Consider the following 21,196-nt stretch of genomic DNA (forward strand, 5'->3'; position numbering starts at 1 on the left):
ATAAATAAACTTAAAAAAAAGAAAAAGGGAAGTGAGTGTTAAAGAAGTTAGGGGTAGAACACCAAGCTGAGCCTTTCTCCTTAATGGGAATGGATGGGAACAGGTTTTGAAAGCTTCTCACTGGGCAATCCCATGCTCTTCAGCTCCTCCCTCCCGTGGTGCAGATCTGAAACCCTGAGAAGAGCCCTGCATGATGTTTTCTGTCTTCCCTCACCACCCCCCCCCCCCCCCCCCCGCCCCAGCACCAGCCAATCCCATCCCACAGCTCAGCAGGTGCAGGGCTCCAATGAGTCCACAGGCCGACACACCAGGGCTTGTTTTCGTCTCTGGTCTGTGCTGGAGGTGGGGGGGGGGTCTGCTGAGCGGGATCCTAACTTCCTGATTAAGGGAGGGAGGGTCATTCTGGGTGGCTAGGGCCCCAATAAACACTTGTGGAGCGAACAGATAATGCAACAAGAAGATGACCGAATCAGAGTTAGAAGGGGCCATCGAGTCCATTTCATCTCGTTGCTTAATTTATAAATACACTAATATTTATTGAGCACCCACGACATGCCAGACCCTGTTCTAGATGCTGGGATACAGCTGTGAACACAACAGATAAAAAGTCCTGTTCCCAGGGAGTTTATATTATAGTGTATGTCTCTCTCTCCACCCCCCCCCTCAATGATAGTAAACAAGAGAAGTAAAATTTATAGTACGATAAATTGCAGAGAAGAAGGATGTGAAATTGGGGGCAGGGGCTGACATTTTAGATAATGTGATCAGGGAAGTCTCACCGACAGGTGACTTTTGAGTAAAGTCCTAAAGGAAGTGAGAGAGCGAGCCATGTGGATATCGGAGAGAATGGTCCAAGCATCGGAAACTGCATGTGCAAAGGCCCTGGGGTGTAAGCATGCCTGGCATATTTGAGGGACAATAGGGAGACCTATGTAGCTGGAGCAGAGAGGAAGAGAGGGAAAGTACAGAAGATGCAATCAGATGGAATCAGAGAGGAAGCGAGGAGGTGGGACAGATCTCGAGGGCCTTGTAGGCCATTGTGAGGTCTTTGGCTTTGATTCCATGCGCAACAGTGTGATAAATGCTATGGTGGCTCTCCGGATTCCCACCTTCAGGACTGAGGCACTCATTAGCCCCCGCTGCTGGGAGCATTAGCAACCGTCAGCTGTCAGCTGAGTCCCTTTCCATAGTCAGCCTCCGGTAAAAAAAAAAAAAAAATGCCACTCTCCACGGTCATGTCCCTTCCTGAGGACCGTCCACATCCAATAATTAATAGGTGCGGGAGTATCGAGGCCCGGCCTCTCACCCTAATTCGGGACAACTGTATACAGACTTTGGTATCTCCTGCTAAAAAGGGGTGGTGGGGCAGTGGGGCCGGGAGGCGGTGGAACATAAGTTTGAGGTCGGAGAGATCTGGGTTCAAACCCTGACCCAGTCACTTTGTACCTGTGTGACCACGGGCAGGTTATCAACCTCTCTGTGCCCCAGTTTTAACGATTATACCCATTCACAATGTTGTTGACACGTGGTGAGCCTTTTTAAAATGTGATACATGTAAAAGTGTCTAGCGCCGTGCCTGGGACATCACAGACATTGAGTCGACAGCACCTATCCGGGTTATCGTCGTCTGTATTATTAAGGAAATAGACCAAAACGTTGATTGGGAATACATCTGGGTGGGCGGGTGTGAGCGATTTTTCTTTCCTCTTTCGGCGGGCGTGCATTCCCGCCCCGGATTTTCCTTAATGAGTTCGTACTGCTTCCGCATTGAGGGGGCAAGGGTGGTCTGAACCGGGGAGAAGGAGAGCAGACGGGGAGGAGAGCTGGCGTGTGCGTGCAGGGCCCCGGGCGCAGCCGAGGAGGGCTGGGGCGGGGCGGTTACCTGCAGCTTCCTCTGCAGAGCGCCTGCGTGGCAGGCGTCCCCCAGGGCGGCCTGCAGGGCGTGGGCGACCACGTGGCGCATGCAGGCCTCGGGCGTCTGCTGCACCTGCGCCGCCTCGAGCTCCAGCAGCAGCGCGCTGCACACGGACGGGGACACCAGCTCGGGGTCGACGAAGAGGAATGCTCTGAGGGCAGAGGTGGGGGGGGGGGTTGCTGCAGAGGATGGCTGCGGCGGGGAGAGCGCCTGGAAGGGCAGCGTGGAGCCCTGCAGCCCCCGAGTATTTTGTTCCTCCAAAAACGGGAGCCTCGGATTCCAAAGTCTATGGGGGTTGGGGCGCCTGGGTGGCTCAGTCGGTTGAGGGTCAGACTCTTGATGTCGGCTCAGGTCATGATCTCGCGGTTGGTGGGGTGGCGCCCCGCCTCGGGCTCCGCGCTGACGGCTTGGGATTCTCTCTCTCCCTCTCTCTCTCCGCTGCCCTCTCTCAAAAATAAATAAACTTAAAAAAAAAAAAGTCTCTGGGGGGACAGCAATTGGGAGGAGTGGGGACTGTGGCAAATCAGAGAGCAGGCAGGAACAGCTGGCCCCCGTTGGGTGCCCCCTAGTCTCGCGTCCAGGCAAGTCCCAAGCTAAATCCTGTCCCCCACCCCCTCAGCTCTGTGGTCCACTGATGACATCGCCCTCCAGGAGGGACCCTAATTCCTTCCTGCCCAAGCGGACTCTGGACCCTGAGTGAGCCCCGCCTCCTCCCATCACCCCATCATGCCAGCGCCTGCCCTCCCTCCCGCCCCTGCTCTCCTTCCTGGCTCCCTGCTCCTCTGGGTCTCTCCACCTCACCTCCCTGCACCCCCCATGAACACAGCCTCAAGCCACCCCTTCCAGGGCCGGGTCAGCAAGGGCACCCCCAACTTCACCGGCCCCTCTTCCCCACACCAACAGCAGACATCTCCTCAATCTTATCCGAAGGGCCAGGCACACACAGACGAAAGCCCCAGATTTCACGGAGTGACTGTGGCCTGGACCGTAAGCAGCCGGGAGCCACCTCTGGCCGGCTGGCTGGCCGGCTGATGCTGCATCATGGCCAAGGGCGGGACGGAGGTGGAACGACAGAACTCCAGACCGGCCCAGTGCTCGTATCACCTTCTGCATGTGAGCGGGGGGGCTCTGAGCCAGCCCCAGAGGACGGACCCACCACCCTGCTTCCTGTGATCTCCAGAGAAGGCAGGCCCCGCCCACCCTTGCAAATACACTCCGCCCCGGGACAAATGCCATGGACAGGAAACTCTGCTGGGGTTCCTCCCCACCCAGCCTTGTCCCCCTCAGTGAGCAGTCATGGCGTCCCAACACCTGGAGGGGACGGAAGTCAGCACGCTGTCAGGGGTCACTCACCTCTCCTGGTAGGGGTACAGCTCACTCGTCAGGTTCTGCTCGGCAATGACCAGCCTTTGGTACAGTGTCCCTGCAAAGCAGACCGCATCAGCCAACCGGCTTCTGGTCTCTGACCCCCATTTCGCACCCTCCACAGAAGGTGCTGGGACTTTTGAGCTCCAGGAACCTCGGAGGAAAAGCAAGACCGTGGATGGAGCTGCACTGCAGCTCTTATCTGAGACGGCTCTCACCTGGGACAGGTCTCACCTGGGACAGCTCCTACCTGGGACAGGTCTCACCTGGGACAGGTCCTACCTGGGACAGCTCTTACCTGGGACAGGTCTCACCTGGGACAGGCCTCACCTGGGACAGCTCCTACCTGGGACAGGTCTCACCTGGGACAGACCTCACCTGGGACAGGTCCTACCTGGGACAGCTCCTACCTGGGACAGGCCTCACCTGGGACAGCTCCTACCTGGGACAGGTCTCACCTGGGACAGCTCTTACCTGGGACAGCTCCTACCTGGGACAGGTCTCACCTGGGACAGACCTCACCTGGGACAGGTCCTACCTGGGACAGGTCTCACCTGGGACAGCTCCTACCTGGGACAGGTCTCACCTGGGACAGACCTCACCTGGGACAGCTCCTACCTGGGACAGGTCTCACCTGGGACAGGCCTCACCTGGGACAGCTCCTACCTGGGACAGGTCTCATCTGGGACAGGTCCTACCTGGGACAGCTCCTACCTGGGACAGGTCTCACCTGGGACAGCTCCTACCTGGGACAGGTCTCACCTGGGACAGCTGCTACCTGGGACAGGTCTCACCTGGGACAGCTCCTACCTGGGACAGGTCTCACCTGGGACAGCTGCTACCTGGGACAGGTCTCACCTGGGACAGACCTCAGCTGGGACAGGTCCTACCTGGGACAGGTCTCACTTGGGACAGCTCCTACCTGGGACAGCTCTTACCTGGGACAGGTCTCACCTGGGACAGCTCCTACCTGGGACAGTTCTCACCTGGGACAGGCCTCACCTGGGACAGCTCCTACCTGGGACAGGTCTCATCTGGGACAGGTCCTACCTGGGACAGCTCCTACCTGGGACAGGTCTCACCTGGGACAGCTCCTACCTGGGACAGGTCTCACCTGGGACAGCTGCTACCTGGGACAGGTCTCACCTGGGACAGACCTCACCTGGGACAGGTCCTACCTGGGACAGGTCTCACCTGGGACAGCTCCTACCTGGGACAGCTCTTACCTGGGACAGGTCTCACCTGGGACAGCTCCTACCTGGGACAGTTCTCACCTGGGACAGGTCCTACCTGGGACAGCTCTTACCTGGGACAGGTCTCACTTGGGACAGCTCCTACCTGGGACAGGTCTCACCTGGGACAGCTCCTACCTGGGACAGCTCTTACCTGGGACAGTTCTCACCTGGGACAGGTCCTACCTGGGACAGCTCTCACCTGGGACAGGTCTCACCTGGGACAGCTCCTACCTGGGACAGTTCTCACCTGGGACAGGCCTCACCTGGGACAGCTCTCACCTGGGACAGGTCTCACCTGGGACAGGTCCTACCTGGGACAGGTCTCACCTGGGACAGCTCCTACCTGGGACAGCTCTTACCTGGGACAGGTCTCACCTGGGACAGCTCCTACCTGGGACAGGTCTCACCTGTGACAGCTCTTACCTGGGACAGGTCTCACCTGGGACAGCTCCTACCTGGGACAGTTCTCACCTAGGACAGGTCTCACCTGGGACAGCTGCTACCTGGGACAGGTCTCACCTGGGACAGACCTCACCTGGGACAGGTCCTACCTGGGACAGTTCTCACCTGGGACAGCTCCTACCTGGGACAGCTCCTACCTGGGACAGGCCTCACCTGGGACAGCTCCTACCTGGGACAGGTCTCATCTGGGACAGGTCCTACCTGGGACAGGTCCTACCTGGGACAGGTCTCATCTGGGACAGGTCCTACCTGGGACAGCTCCTACCTGGGACAGGCCTCACCTGGGACAGCTCCTTCCTGGGACAGTTCTCACCTGGGACAGGTCCTACCTGGGACAGCTCTCACCTGGGACAGGTCTCACCTGGGACAGCTCCTACCTGGGACAGTTCTCACCTGGGACAGGTCTCACCTGGGACAGCTGCTACCTGGGACAGGTCTCACCTGGGACAGACCTCACCTGGGACAGGTCCTACCTGGGACAGGTCTCACTTGGGACAGCTCCTACCTGGGACAGCTCTTACCTGGGACAGGTCTCACCTGGGACAGCTCCTACCTGGGACAGTTCTCACCTGGGACAGGCCTCACCTGGGACAGCTCCTACCTGGGACAGGTCTCATCTGGGACAGGTCCTACCTGGGACAGCTCCTACCTGGGACAGGTCTCACCTGGGACAGCTCCTACCTGGGACAGGTCTCACCTGGGACAGCTGCTACCTGGGACAGGTCTCACCTGGGACAGACCTCACCTGGGACAGGTCCTACCTGGGACAGGTCTCACCTGGGACAGCTCCTACCTGGGACAGCTCTTACCTGGGACAGGTCTCACCTGGGACAGCTCCTACCTGGGACAGGTCTCACCTGGGACAGCTCCTACCTGGGACAGGTCTCACCTGGGACAGACCTCACCTGGGACAGGTCCTACCTGGGACAGTTCTCACCTGGGACAGCTCCTACCTGGGACAGCTCTTACCTGGGACAGGCCTCACCTGGGACAGCTCCTACCTGGGACAGGTCTCATCTGGGACAGGTCCTACCTGGGACAGCTCCTACCTGGGACAGGTCTCACCTGGGACAGCTCCTACCTGGGACAGTTCTCACCCGGGACAGCTCCTACCTGGGACAGCTCTCACCTGGGACAGCGGTCTCCGTTTTCAGCCTTATGGCGCAGTCCAAGGCGACCGTGCAGTAGGGGGCGGGCAGGGTTAGCAACCTTGTGCAAAAGGTGTAGGTTCTCCGGTAGAGCTCCTCCGTGATGCCCGTGGCCTGGGTGGGAGGGAGGAGTTGGGTGCCCAGAGCCCTAGGTCACAAAGGGTGCTGGGTGGGTGGGAGAGTGGGGTGGAGAGGAGGAAAGGCAGGTCTGACAGCCAGACCTGGGCTCACACCTCCCTCCCAAACGTACACCCTTAGTGTCTTCACCCGGCACCTGAAAGACACCTCTCGGACACCCCACTCAAACTCGCCCCAAAGGGGATCCATCTCACCCTGTCCTGCCAGCAAATCCACTCCCCTCCCCTCCCCTCTGCTTGTCCGGGCAGCACATTCCTGCTGGGCTCTAGGCTGAAAACTTGGAGTCTCGTCTCCAGCCTGCCGGGCGCGATATCCCGCAGGCATGACGCTCCCAGTGCAGTGGCCACGGGGCTCCGCTTCCTCCTGCGCCTTCTGCCTTGGCCCGAGCCCAGCCCCCTCCTGCCCCTGGATCCCGGCAGCCCCCGAACTGTTCTCTCTGCCCCTCATCTCCCTCGCTGCCCTCTCCCACCCCCTGCGACCGTACACAGCTCCTGATGGCTGTTGTCCAGACATTTTCTCGGTGGCTTGTCCCTTTCCTAAGCAGGGATCGGCGATGGCCCCCGGGGCGCGTGGGAACAATCCCGAGGACCCCATTCCGGCATTCGAGGCTCTCATGCCTCCCGCGCACTGCTTTCCCAACTTCCTCCCCAGTAGCCCGCTTTGTGTATTAGGGACAGGGCACCGCGAGGGTGGAGAAGACGGTTTGGGGCAGGCCACCCAAGAGTTCTCCTAGGCGCGCCCAGGCAGAGACTGCGTGTCTCCTGCGGGAGAGGACAGTGTCTGGCCCTGCCACGTGTGGGTTGCCACGACCGCCCCGACCCTCGGCGTCACGCTCACCTTAGTGAGCACATACATTAGCGTGTGCAGCAAGGGGATGATCGCATGCCGGATGTCCTCGCTCTCTGCCTGGAAAACAGGAGATCGCAGGGCATTTACTGGTCTGCGGGCCCGGGGGAGGGGGCATGGGGAGGTGTGGAGGGTCACTTTCGGCGGTCCAAGAACGGTTTTGAAAACGTCATCCTAAGGGAAGGAGGGGAGCCCCGGAGGCGGGGCTTGCCCTGCGCCTGGGGGCGGGGGTGGGAAGTGCCAGGCCCCGCCCCCCCCCCCCCCACTCTTCCCCTTGCAACGCAGGAGAGAGCCAGAGTGGATATTATTTTTTTTATTCAATGTTAATAAAAATTCACGTCAAAAAAAAAAAAAAGAAAGAAAGAAAAGGTCATAAGAAATAGGCATTTATGTTTATCGATATTCTGTCTCTCTGCCAGTGGGGGCTTTTCCATTCACGGTCCTGGGGGAACAGGCTAAGTCAAGTGAAGTAATGAGAGTCAGGATCAAGAAAATCTCACTGACAGAAGCGTGCAGGAGGGAGACACGGCTGGTAAACGTCACGCTGGCGGTCCACAAGTGACCGGAGTCTGGGGGACGCGGCTCTGATGGCCCCGAGGCCCCAGCTGGCTGGGTCTCTCTCTCCCTCTCCCTCTCTCCGACCCCCGCCCGCCTCCCCGAAGCCCCAGAACTCACCTTCTCCAGTTCTCTGAGCAGAATGCGGACCAGAGCCGGACTCTTTCCAGGATCTCGCTCCACCTTCTTATGCAGGGACCATCTCCACATGCCTGGCCGGGAGAAAGGGGAGCCCGGCACGCGTAGATGGGGCAGGGGGCTCTTAGCGGGGGACCCCCGGAGCGGGACCCTGCGCCCTGGAGCCCCAGACCGTGACTCTGAGCAGCCACGAGTCTGACCCCTCAGCTGGGCATCTGGCTCTGGGGCCACATGGCTGGACTTCTCACCCGTGGAATCCTGCTCTGCTGATATTTGAGGACAGGGGGCTCTCAGGGCGGAAAGGCAGGCAGAGGGACACTAGGGGGACACAGGTGTATGCCTGTGGCTTAGGGACCGGCGATGTTCGTAGGTCTGCGCCCGGGGCCACGTTTCTGGGAGTCTGGCGGGCGCAGAGGGTCGAGGGGAATTTGGTTCGCCAGGGGGGTTGGGAAGGTGGTTGGGAGAGATCGTGGCAGAGGCCGCCTGCTGGCTTTTACCTTGGTTGCTCTGCAGGGCCGGGGCCTGGGCGCCGAGCTCCCGGAGCACGGCCTGCACACTCCGTTGGAGATCCAGCTCAGCATCTGGGCGGCAGGGGCGGGCGAGCATTGAGGCCAGGAGCTTTGGGGCCCCCGGCGTCCCCCTCCCCCCCACCCCTGCACTCCCTGAGACCGTCTTCAGCCCCCCTTCTCCAAGTCCCGAGAGGTGCCCCAAAGTGGCCAGCTCAGAGCAGACAGCGGGCACACGGGCCCGAAACACAGCCTTCCAGTCACCATCTCCCTGTGCTCCGTAAAACCAGAGTGCTGTCAGTGTGCCCCCGGCGGTACGCGGGATGGTTTTATAGGGCCCTCAGATCGTCCTAAAACAATCAAATCACTAGGCTGTTATTTTAATGTGTGCTCGAAAAAAAATTTTTTAAATGTTTATTTCTTTATTTTGAGAGACAGAGAAAGCGAGTGAGCAGGGGAGGGGCAGAGAGAGAGAGAGAGAGAGAGAGAGAGAGAGAGGAGAGAGAGAGAACCCCAAGCAGGCCAGCGCAGAGCCCGACATGGGGCTCGAACCCACAAACCACGAGATCATGACCGGAGCCGGAATCGAGACTCAGACTCTCAACCGACCGAGACACCCAGGCGCCCCTGAAAAACAGTATTTCTAAGGGGTTCCTCAATCGATACATGAAGTGAAAATTTAAAGCCAACCGAAAGAAACAGGTCAGATAAATGCTGGGGCAGGAGGTGACCGTGCCCCTGATCAAGGGAACTCGGGCTCTAAGTCGCCTTCCCCACCCCCACCCCCCATCTTGGCCCCGGTCCTGCCTTCCACCTGCCTGTGGACTGGTTTTAGCAGAACCCTCTCAGCAGGAACCTGCACCCTCGGTGTCTCCTCCCAGGGATGTCCCATCCGCTGGCCCCCTCGCCGTCCACTGGCTACAACCCCCCAGCCGTCTGTCTCTTTGGGGGCCGAGCCCCTGTTGAAATGGCCTCAGATCCAGTCCTCACCATCTGAACAAGTGAGGTTCACTGGTAACGGGGAGGAGGCCCCTGGCCCATCTCCCACTACGGGGAGGTTAGCTGGGCTCTGTCCGGGCAGCCCGTCGCTCGCTGTGGGGCCACGACGGGGAGCCGTGGGCCCTCACAGTCTCCTCCTCGGACACTGGGGCCCTTCTCTGTGCCTGACTTCCACGCAGGGGTCCCCCAGCCGCCCAGCTGAGCCCTTCTCTTTCTCCTTCCCTCGGAGCCAGATGTCGGTCCGCACCCTCTCCCTTTCCTGCCCCCGAGGTGTGCCCCCCACCTCGGTCCCCGCGTGGCCACCCTGCTTCTTGAAGGCTCTGGACTAACACAGGAAGCCCGAGAGACAATCTCCACACCACAGATCCCTCTTTACCACCAGCTCCCGACAAGAGATCGAATTTACAGGCAAGCGTGTGCGTTCTTGGGTTCTCGGACGCTGCAAACCACACGCGTGTCTGGGGTTCCTCTTTTGCTTGCTTGTCAGGAAACTTACAGTCAGACTGGGGCCCAGCGTCACAAATCAGCTCATCTCAGGGGTCAGGGACCTCTCCTCCCTCATCCTCTTCCTGATCTTGGTTTACCTCCTACTTAACATAGATCTTAATTGCCTCAAGCGCCTTGGGAAGCAAGCAGGATCGAGATCACAATTTTCAGAAACCAGCGGGTTGCAGTTCAGGAGTTAGAATGGGGTTAGCCGAGGACCCGGGGTGAGCCGGGGCTTGGGGACCGGCCCCTCCAAGGCTCTGGCGTGAGCTCTGTTAAGTCGGCCACCTGGCTTCTCCAAAACCCTCACCTTCTACCTGCCTCTCCCCTGTCGCCCTGGGGCACATTGAGGCCCGTTCTGGAGCCTTCCCCGAGGCTGAGAACGGGCACTGGCTGTTACACCCCACGTCTGGCCACCCAGCCACCCTGCTGGGCACTGAAGCATCCCCCCACACTGGCCAGGATCACGAAGCCTGGCACAAGGGCTGGCCGCAAGCTGTCTTCCCATCTACCTGTCTCCACCTTGCATGAAGATTTAAGGAGTCAGTGCAGGCTGAGTTATGAAAACATTATGTTATGTCTACTTTCTTCTTTCCTCCTTCCTTCCTCCTCCTTCTCCACCCGCCTCACCAAGGACCACACAGGCTGGGAACCGTGAACGCGGTGATCTCCCCCCTGCCCCCTCACTCAAAGGGCAGTCAAGCCTTTGTCTTCTGAGCCCTGGGTTCCTCCGCTTTGCAAAGGGAGTTCAGCTTTTATGTTTCAGAGAAAAAATAGAGAAGTTGCCAGTAGCCCCAGGAGACAACCCCAAATAAAGTGTGTTTTCGAAAGTCTGGGCAGCCAGAACAAACTCTCGGGCTTTGGTCCACATCTGGCTTGCAGACGTGTTTTGTTTGGGCTTGCAGAGTGTCTCGAAAGGAAAGAAGAAAAAGGAATCAGCTGCCAACATTGACAAATCAGGAGATTTTGCATAAAAGTTGGGTTTCTGGCATCTCTTGAAAGTCCGTTGACATCAGGCACGCATTATCCTCACATGGGGGCAGTCGATGGGGCACAGCTCTTCTGGTTCCTCACAGTGCCTCCCCTCCTGGTTTCCCCCATCCACACCCTCCACCCGGCCCCTGAGTTTGAGACCCCTGTCAAGGGGACTGAGACGATGAGCTGGATTATCTCAGAGGGGTGGGGGTGAAGGCTGATGCTTTTAGTTCTAGAGGAGAGTGATAGCCCAAAGGGAAGCAGAGAGGCTAGAGTCCCCTGGATTGGGAGAGCCCAGACCAGGGCCGGCTGGGACACAGCTCACCGGGGGTGGCAAAGATCTCGGCTGAAGGCAGGTGAGCACGAACCTCTGACCTTGAGGGCCACTGCTGTGGTCTCCTGGGTCACCTTTGCCAGCACTCAAGAATGTCCCCAAAGGAACCCCCTCTCTCCCTATGCACCATGCAAGCCTAGCCAACCTGTCCAGGGGGCTGCAGCTACAGAGGACTGAAGACCACGGACTTTTCCATCATGAAGACTTTGTAACCCCTGGGCTTACAAGATCACAGAGAGGGGGAACCACCCCCAAGTGAATGACATTGGAATTTGTACTGGCCGTGGCAAAGGAGAGCTTGAAGCTGGATTTGATTGCATGAAGCAAAAGAAAGAAATGGAGTATTTCTTGTGCCTCAAGCGTCTCAAGGTTGTTCATATACGACATGCACTTCTACCATCATTCTTGACTCAGAACGGCCAATAAATAAATAAACATTCCTAATTATTATCCTCCCCTCCATCCAGGAATGTGGGATGTTGTCACGTTACTATTAATATCTGACATTTGTTTTTTTAAATTTTTTTTAACGTTTATTTATTTTTGAGACAGAGAGAGACAGAGCATGAACAGGGGAGGGGTAGAGAGAGAGGGAGACACAGAATCGGAAGCAGGCTCCAGGCTCTGAGCTGTCAGCACAGAGCCCGACGCGGGGCTTGAACTCACGGACGGTGAGATCATGACCTGAGCTGAAGTTGGACGCTTAACCAACCAAGCCACCCAGGCGCCCCAATATCTGACATTTAAATAGCACTTGAAAGGAATACACACAGAAAGTCGTATGCAGGCATGGCAAGACAATGTCATGTGTTCATCAAACCAATCTCACGTTTGTCGTGGGTAGACGGGAAGACTACATTTCCCAGACTCCCCTGCAGTCATGGGAGCCATGTGCTGAGTCCTGACCAATGGAATACGGTAGACACAACATGTGACACATTCACGCCCGGTCCTAAAATCCCCTGCACTAGCCTCCACCTCTCTCTTCCCATTCCGTGGTGACCTTGGAAGACAAGTTCAAGATGGCGGTACCACAAGAAGGAGGGAGAACTCAGTCCCCGGAAGACTGGAGCCCACGCTGGATGGCGGTGTGTGAAATAAGCATTTGTTGTGCTAATCCACTGACATTGGGGTTATTTGTTACGGCGGCTAGCATTCTCTGACTGACCCGTGTATTGCAGAGCATTTTCTGGCATATTACCTCATTGAATTCTCAGCAGAGCCCTGGGGATTTGCCCTACAAATACTCTTCTCTCTGTTTTTTAGATTCCAGGTCGAGAGCTCTTACCCTTGCCCCATATTGCCTCTCCAAGCACAGAGGTCAGGCCCAGAGGGATCGGAGAGGCTCTCATCCCATTTTACAGATGGGAAAATGAGGCTCTGAGGGGAGAGGTGATTTACATAAGGCCACAGAAATGCGGGAACAGAGCTTTCTCTTCGGCAAAGCCTCTTCTTCTAAAGCTGCACTCTTACATGTGTCCATCCACCTGCTTACCCGGAAAAGGGAGAGGAGGAAATTCCCAGGTGAGACTATGAACATATGTCTTATCTATGAGTGTCTGGGCTTTGAGTGCTGAAAATCAATATGCTGGATAAAGTCGCCCGCACAAAGACTCCCAGCTCTCAGACCAGGGTAGGTGTTATGAGGCTAAGGAGCCAATAGGGAGGGATGGAGAAGTAGGGTTTCAGGGTCCTGACCACAGTAGGACCCCCTTAGCTCAAGGTCCACTCTTCAATTTCTGGCCATTCCAGCCTTCTGTGATCCCAGACAGAATCACATCTCTCCCAAACGCTTCATAGAATGTTTTCCTTTCCCCCCCTTCCTAATCTTGGCTTCACAGGAGAATCACTCAGAAAGCTTTAAAAAACACTAATGTACAGGGCGCCGGGGTGGCTCAGTGGGTTGAGCGTCTGACTCTTGATCTCATGTTTCATGAGATCAAGTCACACGTTGGGTTCTGTGCTGACTGTATGGAGACTGATTGGGATTCTCTCTCTTCCTCTCTCTCTCTCTCTGCTCCTCCCCTGCTCTCTCTCTCTCTCTGCTCCTCCCCTGTGCGTGTGCTCTCTCTCTCTCTCTCAAAATAAAATAAAATAAAATAAACTTTAAAAAACCTCATTAATATACAGCTCACCCGAAACCAATTTAAAGTCAGATATCAGAGTATGAGAACTAATGTTTGTTTGTTTGTTTTCTAATAGCTCTCCGGGACAGTCTAATGTATCATCAGGATGTGAATTACTGTCTTAAGTGATAAGCTTAGAGTTCTGGGTAATTGACCTGTTAGTCAAGAAAGGAGTCAAGTGCAAAAATGCTCAGGCTTCCCAGAGGACAATCATCCCTGCATTAAGAACGAAGGTCACAGGGTCAGAATGGCTCCTTCCTGGCTGTCACGGTGGCAGAAGGAGATGCAAAGGAAATAATTGGAGAAAGTTGAAAGTTGTCATTGTTTGTTAGCTTGTTTTGCAATAGGTGTGGTGTCTGTTCAGAAATGTAACTGTGGCGGGGCGGGGGGGGCGCCTGGAAGGCTCAGTCTGTTAAGCGTCCGACTTCAGCTCAGGTCATGATCTCACGGTCCGTGAGTTCGAGCCCCGTGTCGGGCTCTGTGCTGATGGCTCAGAGCCTGGAGCCTGTTTCCGATTCTGTGTCTCCCTCTCTCTCTGCCCCTCCCGCACTCATGCTCTGTCTCTCTGTCTCTCTCTCAAAAATAAATAAACATTAAAAAAATAAAAAATAAAAAGGGAAGAAACGTAACCCTGGGAGCTGGGCAGTAGACCTCAGTGCTCGAGGTCCAGCCATGACATGAAGAAAATCTTCCAAGATTTTTCCAAGCAGACCAGTCTTTGTCTTCTGCAAGTTACCCCACACCTACTTGTCATGGTTAATTTTATGTGTCAACTTGACTAGGGCCACAAGGGGCCCAGATATCTGGTCAAACATTCTTCTGGGTGTCTCTACGAGGGTGTTTTTGGATGAGGCAAACATTTAAATCAGTAGACTGAGTCGGCAGGTGGCTCTCCCTAACGTGGGTGGGCCTCGTCCAATCAGTAGAAGGCCTGAATAGAACAAAAGCCTGACACCCTCCACCCGCCCCCAAACAACCTTCATGGTAACGTGAATAAATCTTTATAATAAATATAATAAATCTCCTTATAATAAATATATATCATAACTCTCATATAATAAATATAATAAATCTTATAATAAATCTCATGCTAGAGGTGCCTGGGTGGCTCAGTGGGTTAAGCATCTGACTCTGGATTTCGGCTCAGGTCGTGATCTCATGGTTCGTGGGACTGAGCCCCGTGGCGGGTTCTGTACTGACAGCATGGAGCCTGCTTGGGACTCTCTCTCTCTCTCTCTCTCTCTCTCTGTCCGTCTCCCCTCTCTAAACAAATAAATAAATAGATAGATAGATAGATAGATAGATAAATGTTAAAAAAATAAATCTCATCCCATATATGTGTGTATATCCTACGGGGGCTGTTTCTGTGGAGAAAACCTCGCTAACACAGCCACAGAGGACCACGGCATCCATCCGCATCAGGAGGAGTGGACATGTCCCTCCAGACAAAAGGGTGACAGGCAACCTCAGGTCAGTTGGGACACACAAAATTATCACCCAAGAGGTTGAATTTGCGACTCTCAAGGGACATTTCCCTCCAACTAGGGCGATGGAAAGAATTGCCCTATTCTGCTTTCTGGGCATCAGCCGCCAGAATCAGCACCCCCTCCCTGGACGGAGAGGGAGAACGCACCAACAGACTCTTTCTGGTCCCCTCTCTTTGAAAACTAACCCCAGGGCCCATTACTTTACGCCGGGTGAGCCATAAAACAGTCGAGGACAGCACAGGTCACCTGTGGCCCTGTTCAGACGGGGGACTCCTAAGGCAGGTTAGTTCTGTGCAGGGGAATGTCACTTAGCAGCTTGGTTTCCATTTCAGAGGGTGACTTTTCCCCCACCTTGAGCCCGGAGCTGGGGTCCGTTCTCCCAGATCCCACGAGTCCCCGCACGCTGACCACGTGGACCTCGCGGACCGGCCTCCCAACCGGGGACTCAGGACTCGCCTGAAAAGCCCCGGTGCTCCCACAGCTCCGTCTCGACACCTCAGCTTACCGAAATCTGCCCTCAGCACCCAGACGCACCATTGGCTGGAGTCATGTGGCTCCCACTTCTCTTTTATGCCCATGCCCGGGGCCCCCTGACCCCCACGTGGAACAAGGGCTCAGGTCGTTCAAAAATGGTTTGCGTCCTTGTCCCTGTTTGCAGGGATGGCCAAATGACAGTAACTCGGGCGCCTCGGAGCGTTGCCTTTTGCATGCCTCTAAAGAAATACCTTCCTTTTCAGGGGCCCCTCTTCTGAACGCTAGGATGAGAGAACCCCTTAGGGCTACAGAAAGGTGGGGCAAGTTCTAGGCATCTGTAATTTGGGAAGACAGCCGGGACAACTTCAGTTCTGATCGTGATGGCGAGACGCCCCTGGGGAGCTCCCGGGGCCAGCATCCTAGTTGGGGGATGTTTTCTTTCCCCCATTTGATTCGGGGGCGGCCATCGGTCACATCTTCGGTGGAGGCTGCCGGGGGTCTCGCCCGCCCGGCGGCCCTCGCTGCTCATTGTAGTCTAGGCGCCCTGCTTTGCCTTGGCCTGGAGCAGACACAAAACCAAGCTGGCCAGTGGACTCTCTCTCCCTCTGGGTGAGCCCCGCGCAGGTGATGGCCAGCAGGCAGGAACGCGTGAAGGGCACTCTTTGTGTTTGGGAAAACATGCGTTTCTACTGCTTGTATGCAAAGGAACTTCCCTGGCACACCTCTCTTCCTAACACGCAGCATGGCGTGCATCTAATGTTCTACGTAAAGCCAGCGCAAAGTAAGTTGGTTTTGAAATGTTGAGATTTTTCGGGGCGCCTGCGTGGCTCAGTCGTTTGAGCGTCCGACCTCGGCTCAGGTCATGATCTCACAGCTCGGGAGTTCGAGCCCCGCGTCGGGCTCCGGGCTGACAGCTCGGAGCCTGGAGCCTGCTTCTGCTTCTGTGTCTCCTTCTCTCTCTGCCCCTGACCCACTCGCATTCTGTCTCTGTCTCTCTCAAAAATAGGTGAACATTTAAAAAAATTTTTTTAAAAAGTAATATTGAGATTTTCACACTGCTGGCCCCCACTCTGCCATCCTCTGGACTGGGCAAACCCCAGCTGGTGAAAGATAACCCGGAATATCGCAACACAGGGATTTGCGGGCTTGCTTGATTCAGCCCGAGCCTCTTCCGGCTGTGGGAGGCTCTGACGGTGACGGGGTGTGGAAAGGATGCGTGTCTTAGGGATAATAACGACCCGTGGAGCTTCACTTGCCTTGGCTGTGCCTTCCCCTTCCCTGGGATAGGGGTCTTCCGGGGCATTAGCGTCTAAGCCTCGTGAGAAGTGCTCTGTGACTTCCTGGGTGACCATTAGGGGATCCGCATCTTGAGGGAAAGGTCATCCCTCGTCCCAGGTTGACAAAGTGTGAAGAGCGTGGGCTTTGCCATGAGCTAGACCTTGGTTCCGATATTAGCTGTGCAGCTTTGAGTAAATGACCTAACCTCTCTGAGCCTCTGTTCCCCTTTTCCATAAAACAGGGACAAGGGCATTGATATTGTCCCACACAGAACCCTTCTGACGACTGCCCCGGGGAAATCCACAGCGAAATCGTTAAGGGCACGGCGCGGGAGCTCGTCTGCTGGGGTCAAGTCCTGGTTTGACTGTACAAAGCTACGTGGCCTTGGGAGCAATACCTGTCCCCGCCGGGCCTCACTTTCTCTTTCTGTAAAATGGGGGCAGCGATAACATCTATCTCAGGGGGCCTTTATGAGGACTCCGTGAGTTGATACTTGTCAAGGGCTTTTATCACGACTTGATAGATTGTAACCGCTACCGAGGCGTTTGGTAAATGAACCCAAGCGTCTGGCGATAGATCTTGGCTATTGTCATTCTCCTCCTCAGGGTCCAGCTCAGTGACCTGCAAGGAGCCGGGGCTCGTACAAGGGCGTGGAGGTCCGCTTCTCAAGATCTTCTCGCACTGGGGCGGCTGACATGGGGGTCTGAGATGACAGCCCCAGGGGGGCACTGTCACCTGCCAGGGAGGCCTTCCCCTGCGAGGCAGCCGGACGCACTCGACCCCTCTCTCCCCTCCCCCTCCCCCCCCCAACCCGGCCATACTGACCTGAGCTCTCCATGGGAGCCCGGGGTACGTGTGAAGAGGATGTGGTCGTCTCAGCAGCAGAGTGGAAAGTGAGGTGGTTGTTTTTCCGCACAGACGTGGTTCTGCAAACTAAGAGGCAGTTAGCGTAAGTGGTTGAAAGGTTACAGAAAGTGCGTCTGGGGGAATGGAGGGGCTCCTGGGGGACCCAGGCTCCCAGCACGTCGGAGGAAAGGCTACATTTATTTCAGAAATTCCTCTGCGGTGCTGGCTCTGAGCCTGGCACTCTTCTAAACACTGAAAAATGACCAACGTTTAAACATTTGCATTGATCTTAGGAGGTGGGTACTATTTTCTCTCCATTCTACAGGCAGGGACGTTGAAGCACAGTGAGGTTAAGTAACTATGGAAGGTTTGGGCGCCTGGGTGGCTCAGTTGGTTAATTATCCGACTTCTGCTCAGGTCGCGACCTCACGGTTCATGAGTTTGAGCCCCACATCGGGCCCTCTGCTGTCAGCACAGAGCCCGCTTTGGGTCCTCTGTCTCCCTCTCTCTCTGCCCCTCCCCAGCTAGCACTCTCTCTCTCTCTCTCTTTCTCTCTCTCTCTAAAAAACAAAAAGACTATAGAAGGTCAAATAGCTTTACCAGCTCAGTAAAGGACTGAGCACTGGACTCAGACTATCTGGTTCGAGCCTGTGCCCTCAGTCACGACCCCCGCCCGCCCCACCGTGACCGCAGTGGGAGACCCCCCCCCAAACCCTGCTTCCCAGAGCAACAAACTCCACAACTAAGTGAACTCCACAATAAAGGAATGAAAACATACCTGGGAAAGCTAATTTGGAGACACAGAACAATAAGTAAATATTAGGAATGGTAAAGGCCATATATATACAATGAAATAAAATTATAATGCACTCTGAATAATTTTAGCCTACTGATAATCACAGAATGAGTATTAAAACGTGTTATACCATTGGCAATGTTTAGAAAGAAAACACACATACATATCATATATCATGATGTATATCATATACATATATCATACATGTATATGATGTATACATATATCATATATATATATATATATATATATATATATATGTAGCAAAACAAAATTCTGAACCCTATATATCACACCTGGTTTTCTAGGAAAATAAAAATGACACAAAAGACTCCAGAAGAATTAGGAAAACTACTTATGTTAGTGATCAGTGAGCAAATAAAGAAAGTTGTCAAAGAACCAGTTCTTAAAAAGTGCTATATGTCTCAGATGGTTCCTCTGATAAGTTCTCTCAAACCAGCAAAGAAAAATGTTATGCTATTACAACTGTTTGAAAGCAAGAGAAAGAAGGAAAGAGTCTCTGAAAAAGTCAAGTTATCCCTGATAACAAAATCTAATAAAGATAGTTTAAAAAGTAGACGAAGCACTCCACACCCACTGGGATAGGTGTTTAGGGGTGCCTGGATGTGGGTGGCTCAGTCGGTTAAGCGTCAGACTTCGGCTCAGGTCATGATCTCGCAGTCCGTGAGTTCGAGCCCCGCGTCGGGCTCTGTGCTGACAGCTCAGAGCCTGGAGCCTGCTTGGGATCCTGTGTCTCCCTCTCTCTCTGCCCTTCCTCCACTCACGCTGTCTCTCAAAAATAAACATTATAAAAAAAGAAAATAACTGATACTATCAAGTGTCAGTAAGGACGTGAAGAAATTAGAGCCCTGATGCACTGCAGGTTGGAATTCAAAATAGTACAGCTGTAGTAGAAAACAGTACAGTGATTCCTCAAAAAGTTAAACACAGATTTACCATACGCCCCACAAATTCCACTTCTAGGTAAATACCCAAAAGAATTGAAAATAGGGATTGTAACAGATACTTGCACACCAATGTTCATAGCAGCATCATTCAAAATAGCCAAAAATTGGATACACTTCAAATGTCCGTCAACAGGTGACCGGGTAAACAAAATGTGGTCTATCCATACAATGGAAAATTATTCAACCTTAAAATGGAATGCAATTTGGATACATGCTACAACATAGATGAGCCTTGAAAATATCATCCTAGGCGCAATAAGCCAGGCCAAAAGGACAAATATTATATGATCCTGTTTACATGAGGCACCCACAATAGGGAAATCTACAGAGACAGAAAGTGTAACGGAGGTTATCAGGAGCTATGGGGAAGGAGGAACAGGGAATTATTATTCAATGGGTACAGAGTATCTGTTTGGGATGTTGAAAAAGTTCTGGAAATGGACAGTGGTCATTGTACAACATTGTGAATGTACTTAATGACACTGAATTGTACACTTTAAAAAGGTTAAAATGGAAAATTTTACAGTATGTATATTTTACTACAATAAACAGACATCAAAAATATAAAATAAATATTGCTAATGAATTCAATGAATTCAAATTATAATGTATTCTGAATAATTCTAGCCTAGAAAGGAATATTAAAATGTGATTACATATCGGCAACAATTAGAAAAGATTAAACGTTGGCAATGATTGGAAAAGATAAAAATATCAACTCGATGAGGATGTGGAAAAATTTTGCTCTGCCGTAGGGAGTTGGTGAGAATGGAAATTGGTATAGCTTCTCTGGAGGGTAGCTGGCCAATAAGTGTCAAAATTCAAAATGTGCACACTCTTTGCCTAAGCCACTCCACCACTAGGCATGTATCCTAAGGAAATAACTGGGTGAGTGAATAAGGATTGTGTACAACAATGGTCATTGAAACATTGTTTATAAGGGAGAAAAAGAGAAGAAACTTAGAGACCCGACTACGGAGTATCAATTAAGCAAATTAAAGTAATGTGTGCAATGGAATACAGAGCAGACATAAAAATGATGATGTATGTCTACATTTACTTACTTGAAAAGATTCTCAGAAATATCCATTTAATTTTTTTTCATGTTTATTTATTTATTTTTGAGAGAATCCCAAGCAGGCTCCGAGCTGTCAGCACAGAGCCCGACATGGGGGCTCAATCTTACAAACCATGAGATCATGACCTGAGTCAAAATCAAGAGTCAGATGCTCCACTGACTGAGCCACCCAGGGGCCCCTGGAAGTATTTGTTTTAAACACCAGGTAACAAAACAGTTAACACATTCCTAACACATTAATTTTAAAAAGAAGACTTCTAAATTTGCTCAGATGTATGGTAAAAAGTCAAGAAAAAGTAAACGTCAAAATATGACATTGGAGGTCCTCGTTCTGGTTAAACACGGAGTAAATACACTCCACTGTAACTCTCCAACTCAACACAAGTAAAAACTCTGAATAGTATGCGTGCGATCGCTATCTGAGGATTCTGAAAGGTAAACGGTAGCAGGCAGAATGGGGAAGAAAACCAGCACTTGAAGCAAGAATGATCTGGCAATGAGTTTCCTGCACTCCCCCCACCCTCCCCATTATACACTGGCCTAGACACAAAGGCATCCTAAAACTCACAAGTGCACACTTAGGGCAGACAGAAAGAGCTGGAAGGAAGCCTCCCTTCCTGCTGTGAGGAGCAAAGAAAGGGTCCCCAAAGGATTGGAGAGATGGGGGAATTTACTTTTTCTTTTGCATTTTGTTTTGCGAGAGCCCCCAGGAAATCTTGAAATAGCAGTGGCAGCAGCAGTGAAGGGCATGCAGATACCTAAAATTCTGAAAAAGGGAAATTATTCCCTCTGACTAGAGGAACTACAGTTCCAAGGGCATGGGAAGAAACCTTAATACTTTTATTCCCCCCTCTATCACAGGAACAAAACCCAGAAATAACAAATAGAAGATAAATAATAAAATGGTAGACATGAATAAAAATATATCAATAGTTATATTAGATGTAAATGGTCTAAACACACCAATTAAAAGACAGAGATTATCTGGGGGCGCCTTGGTGGCTCAGTTGGTTAAGCGTCCGACTTCGGCTCAGGTCATTA

At 53.4% G+C, this 21,196-nt stretch overlaps 1 protein-coding gene across 2 annotated transcripts in view; it reads right to left on the minus strand.

Moving 5' to 3' along the window:
- The window catches only part of PIK3R6 (phosphoinositide-3-kinase regulatory subunit 6), a 57,606-nt gene that overhangs the window by 23,624 nt on the left and 12,786 nt on the right, over positions 1–21,196 (minus strand). The window contains exons 2-8 of one of the 2 annotated variants that reach the window (XM_042916149.1): positions 17,293–17,400; positions 8,300–8,383; positions 7,785–7,876; positions 7,101–7,169; positions 6,107–6,239; positions 3,269–3,338; positions 1,883–2,066 (exon numbers count right to left, since the gene is read on the minus strand). In XM_042916149.1, the coding sequence (XP_042772083.1) occupies positions 1,883–2,066; positions 3,269–3,338; positions 6,107–6,239; positions 7,101–7,169; positions 7,785–7,876; positions 8,300–8,383; positions 17,293–17,305 (645 nt within the window). In that variant the 5' untranslated portion in view covers positions 17,306–17,400. Of the gene's footprint in view, positions 1–1,882; positions 2,067–3,268; positions 3,339–6,106; positions 6,240–7,100; positions 7,170–7,784; positions 7,877–8,299; positions 8,420–17,292; positions 17,401–21,196 lie in introns of those variants that run through there. The other variant, XM_042916148.1, reaches the window with a different exon arrangement.

Source organism: Panthera leo, chromosome E1 (genome assembly GCF_018350215.1).
Source record: "Panthera leo isolate Ple1 chromosome E1, P.leo_Ple1_pat1.1, whole genome shotgun sequence".
NCBI lineage: Eukaryota > Metazoa > Chordata > Mammalia > Carnivora > Felidae > Panthera > Panthera leo.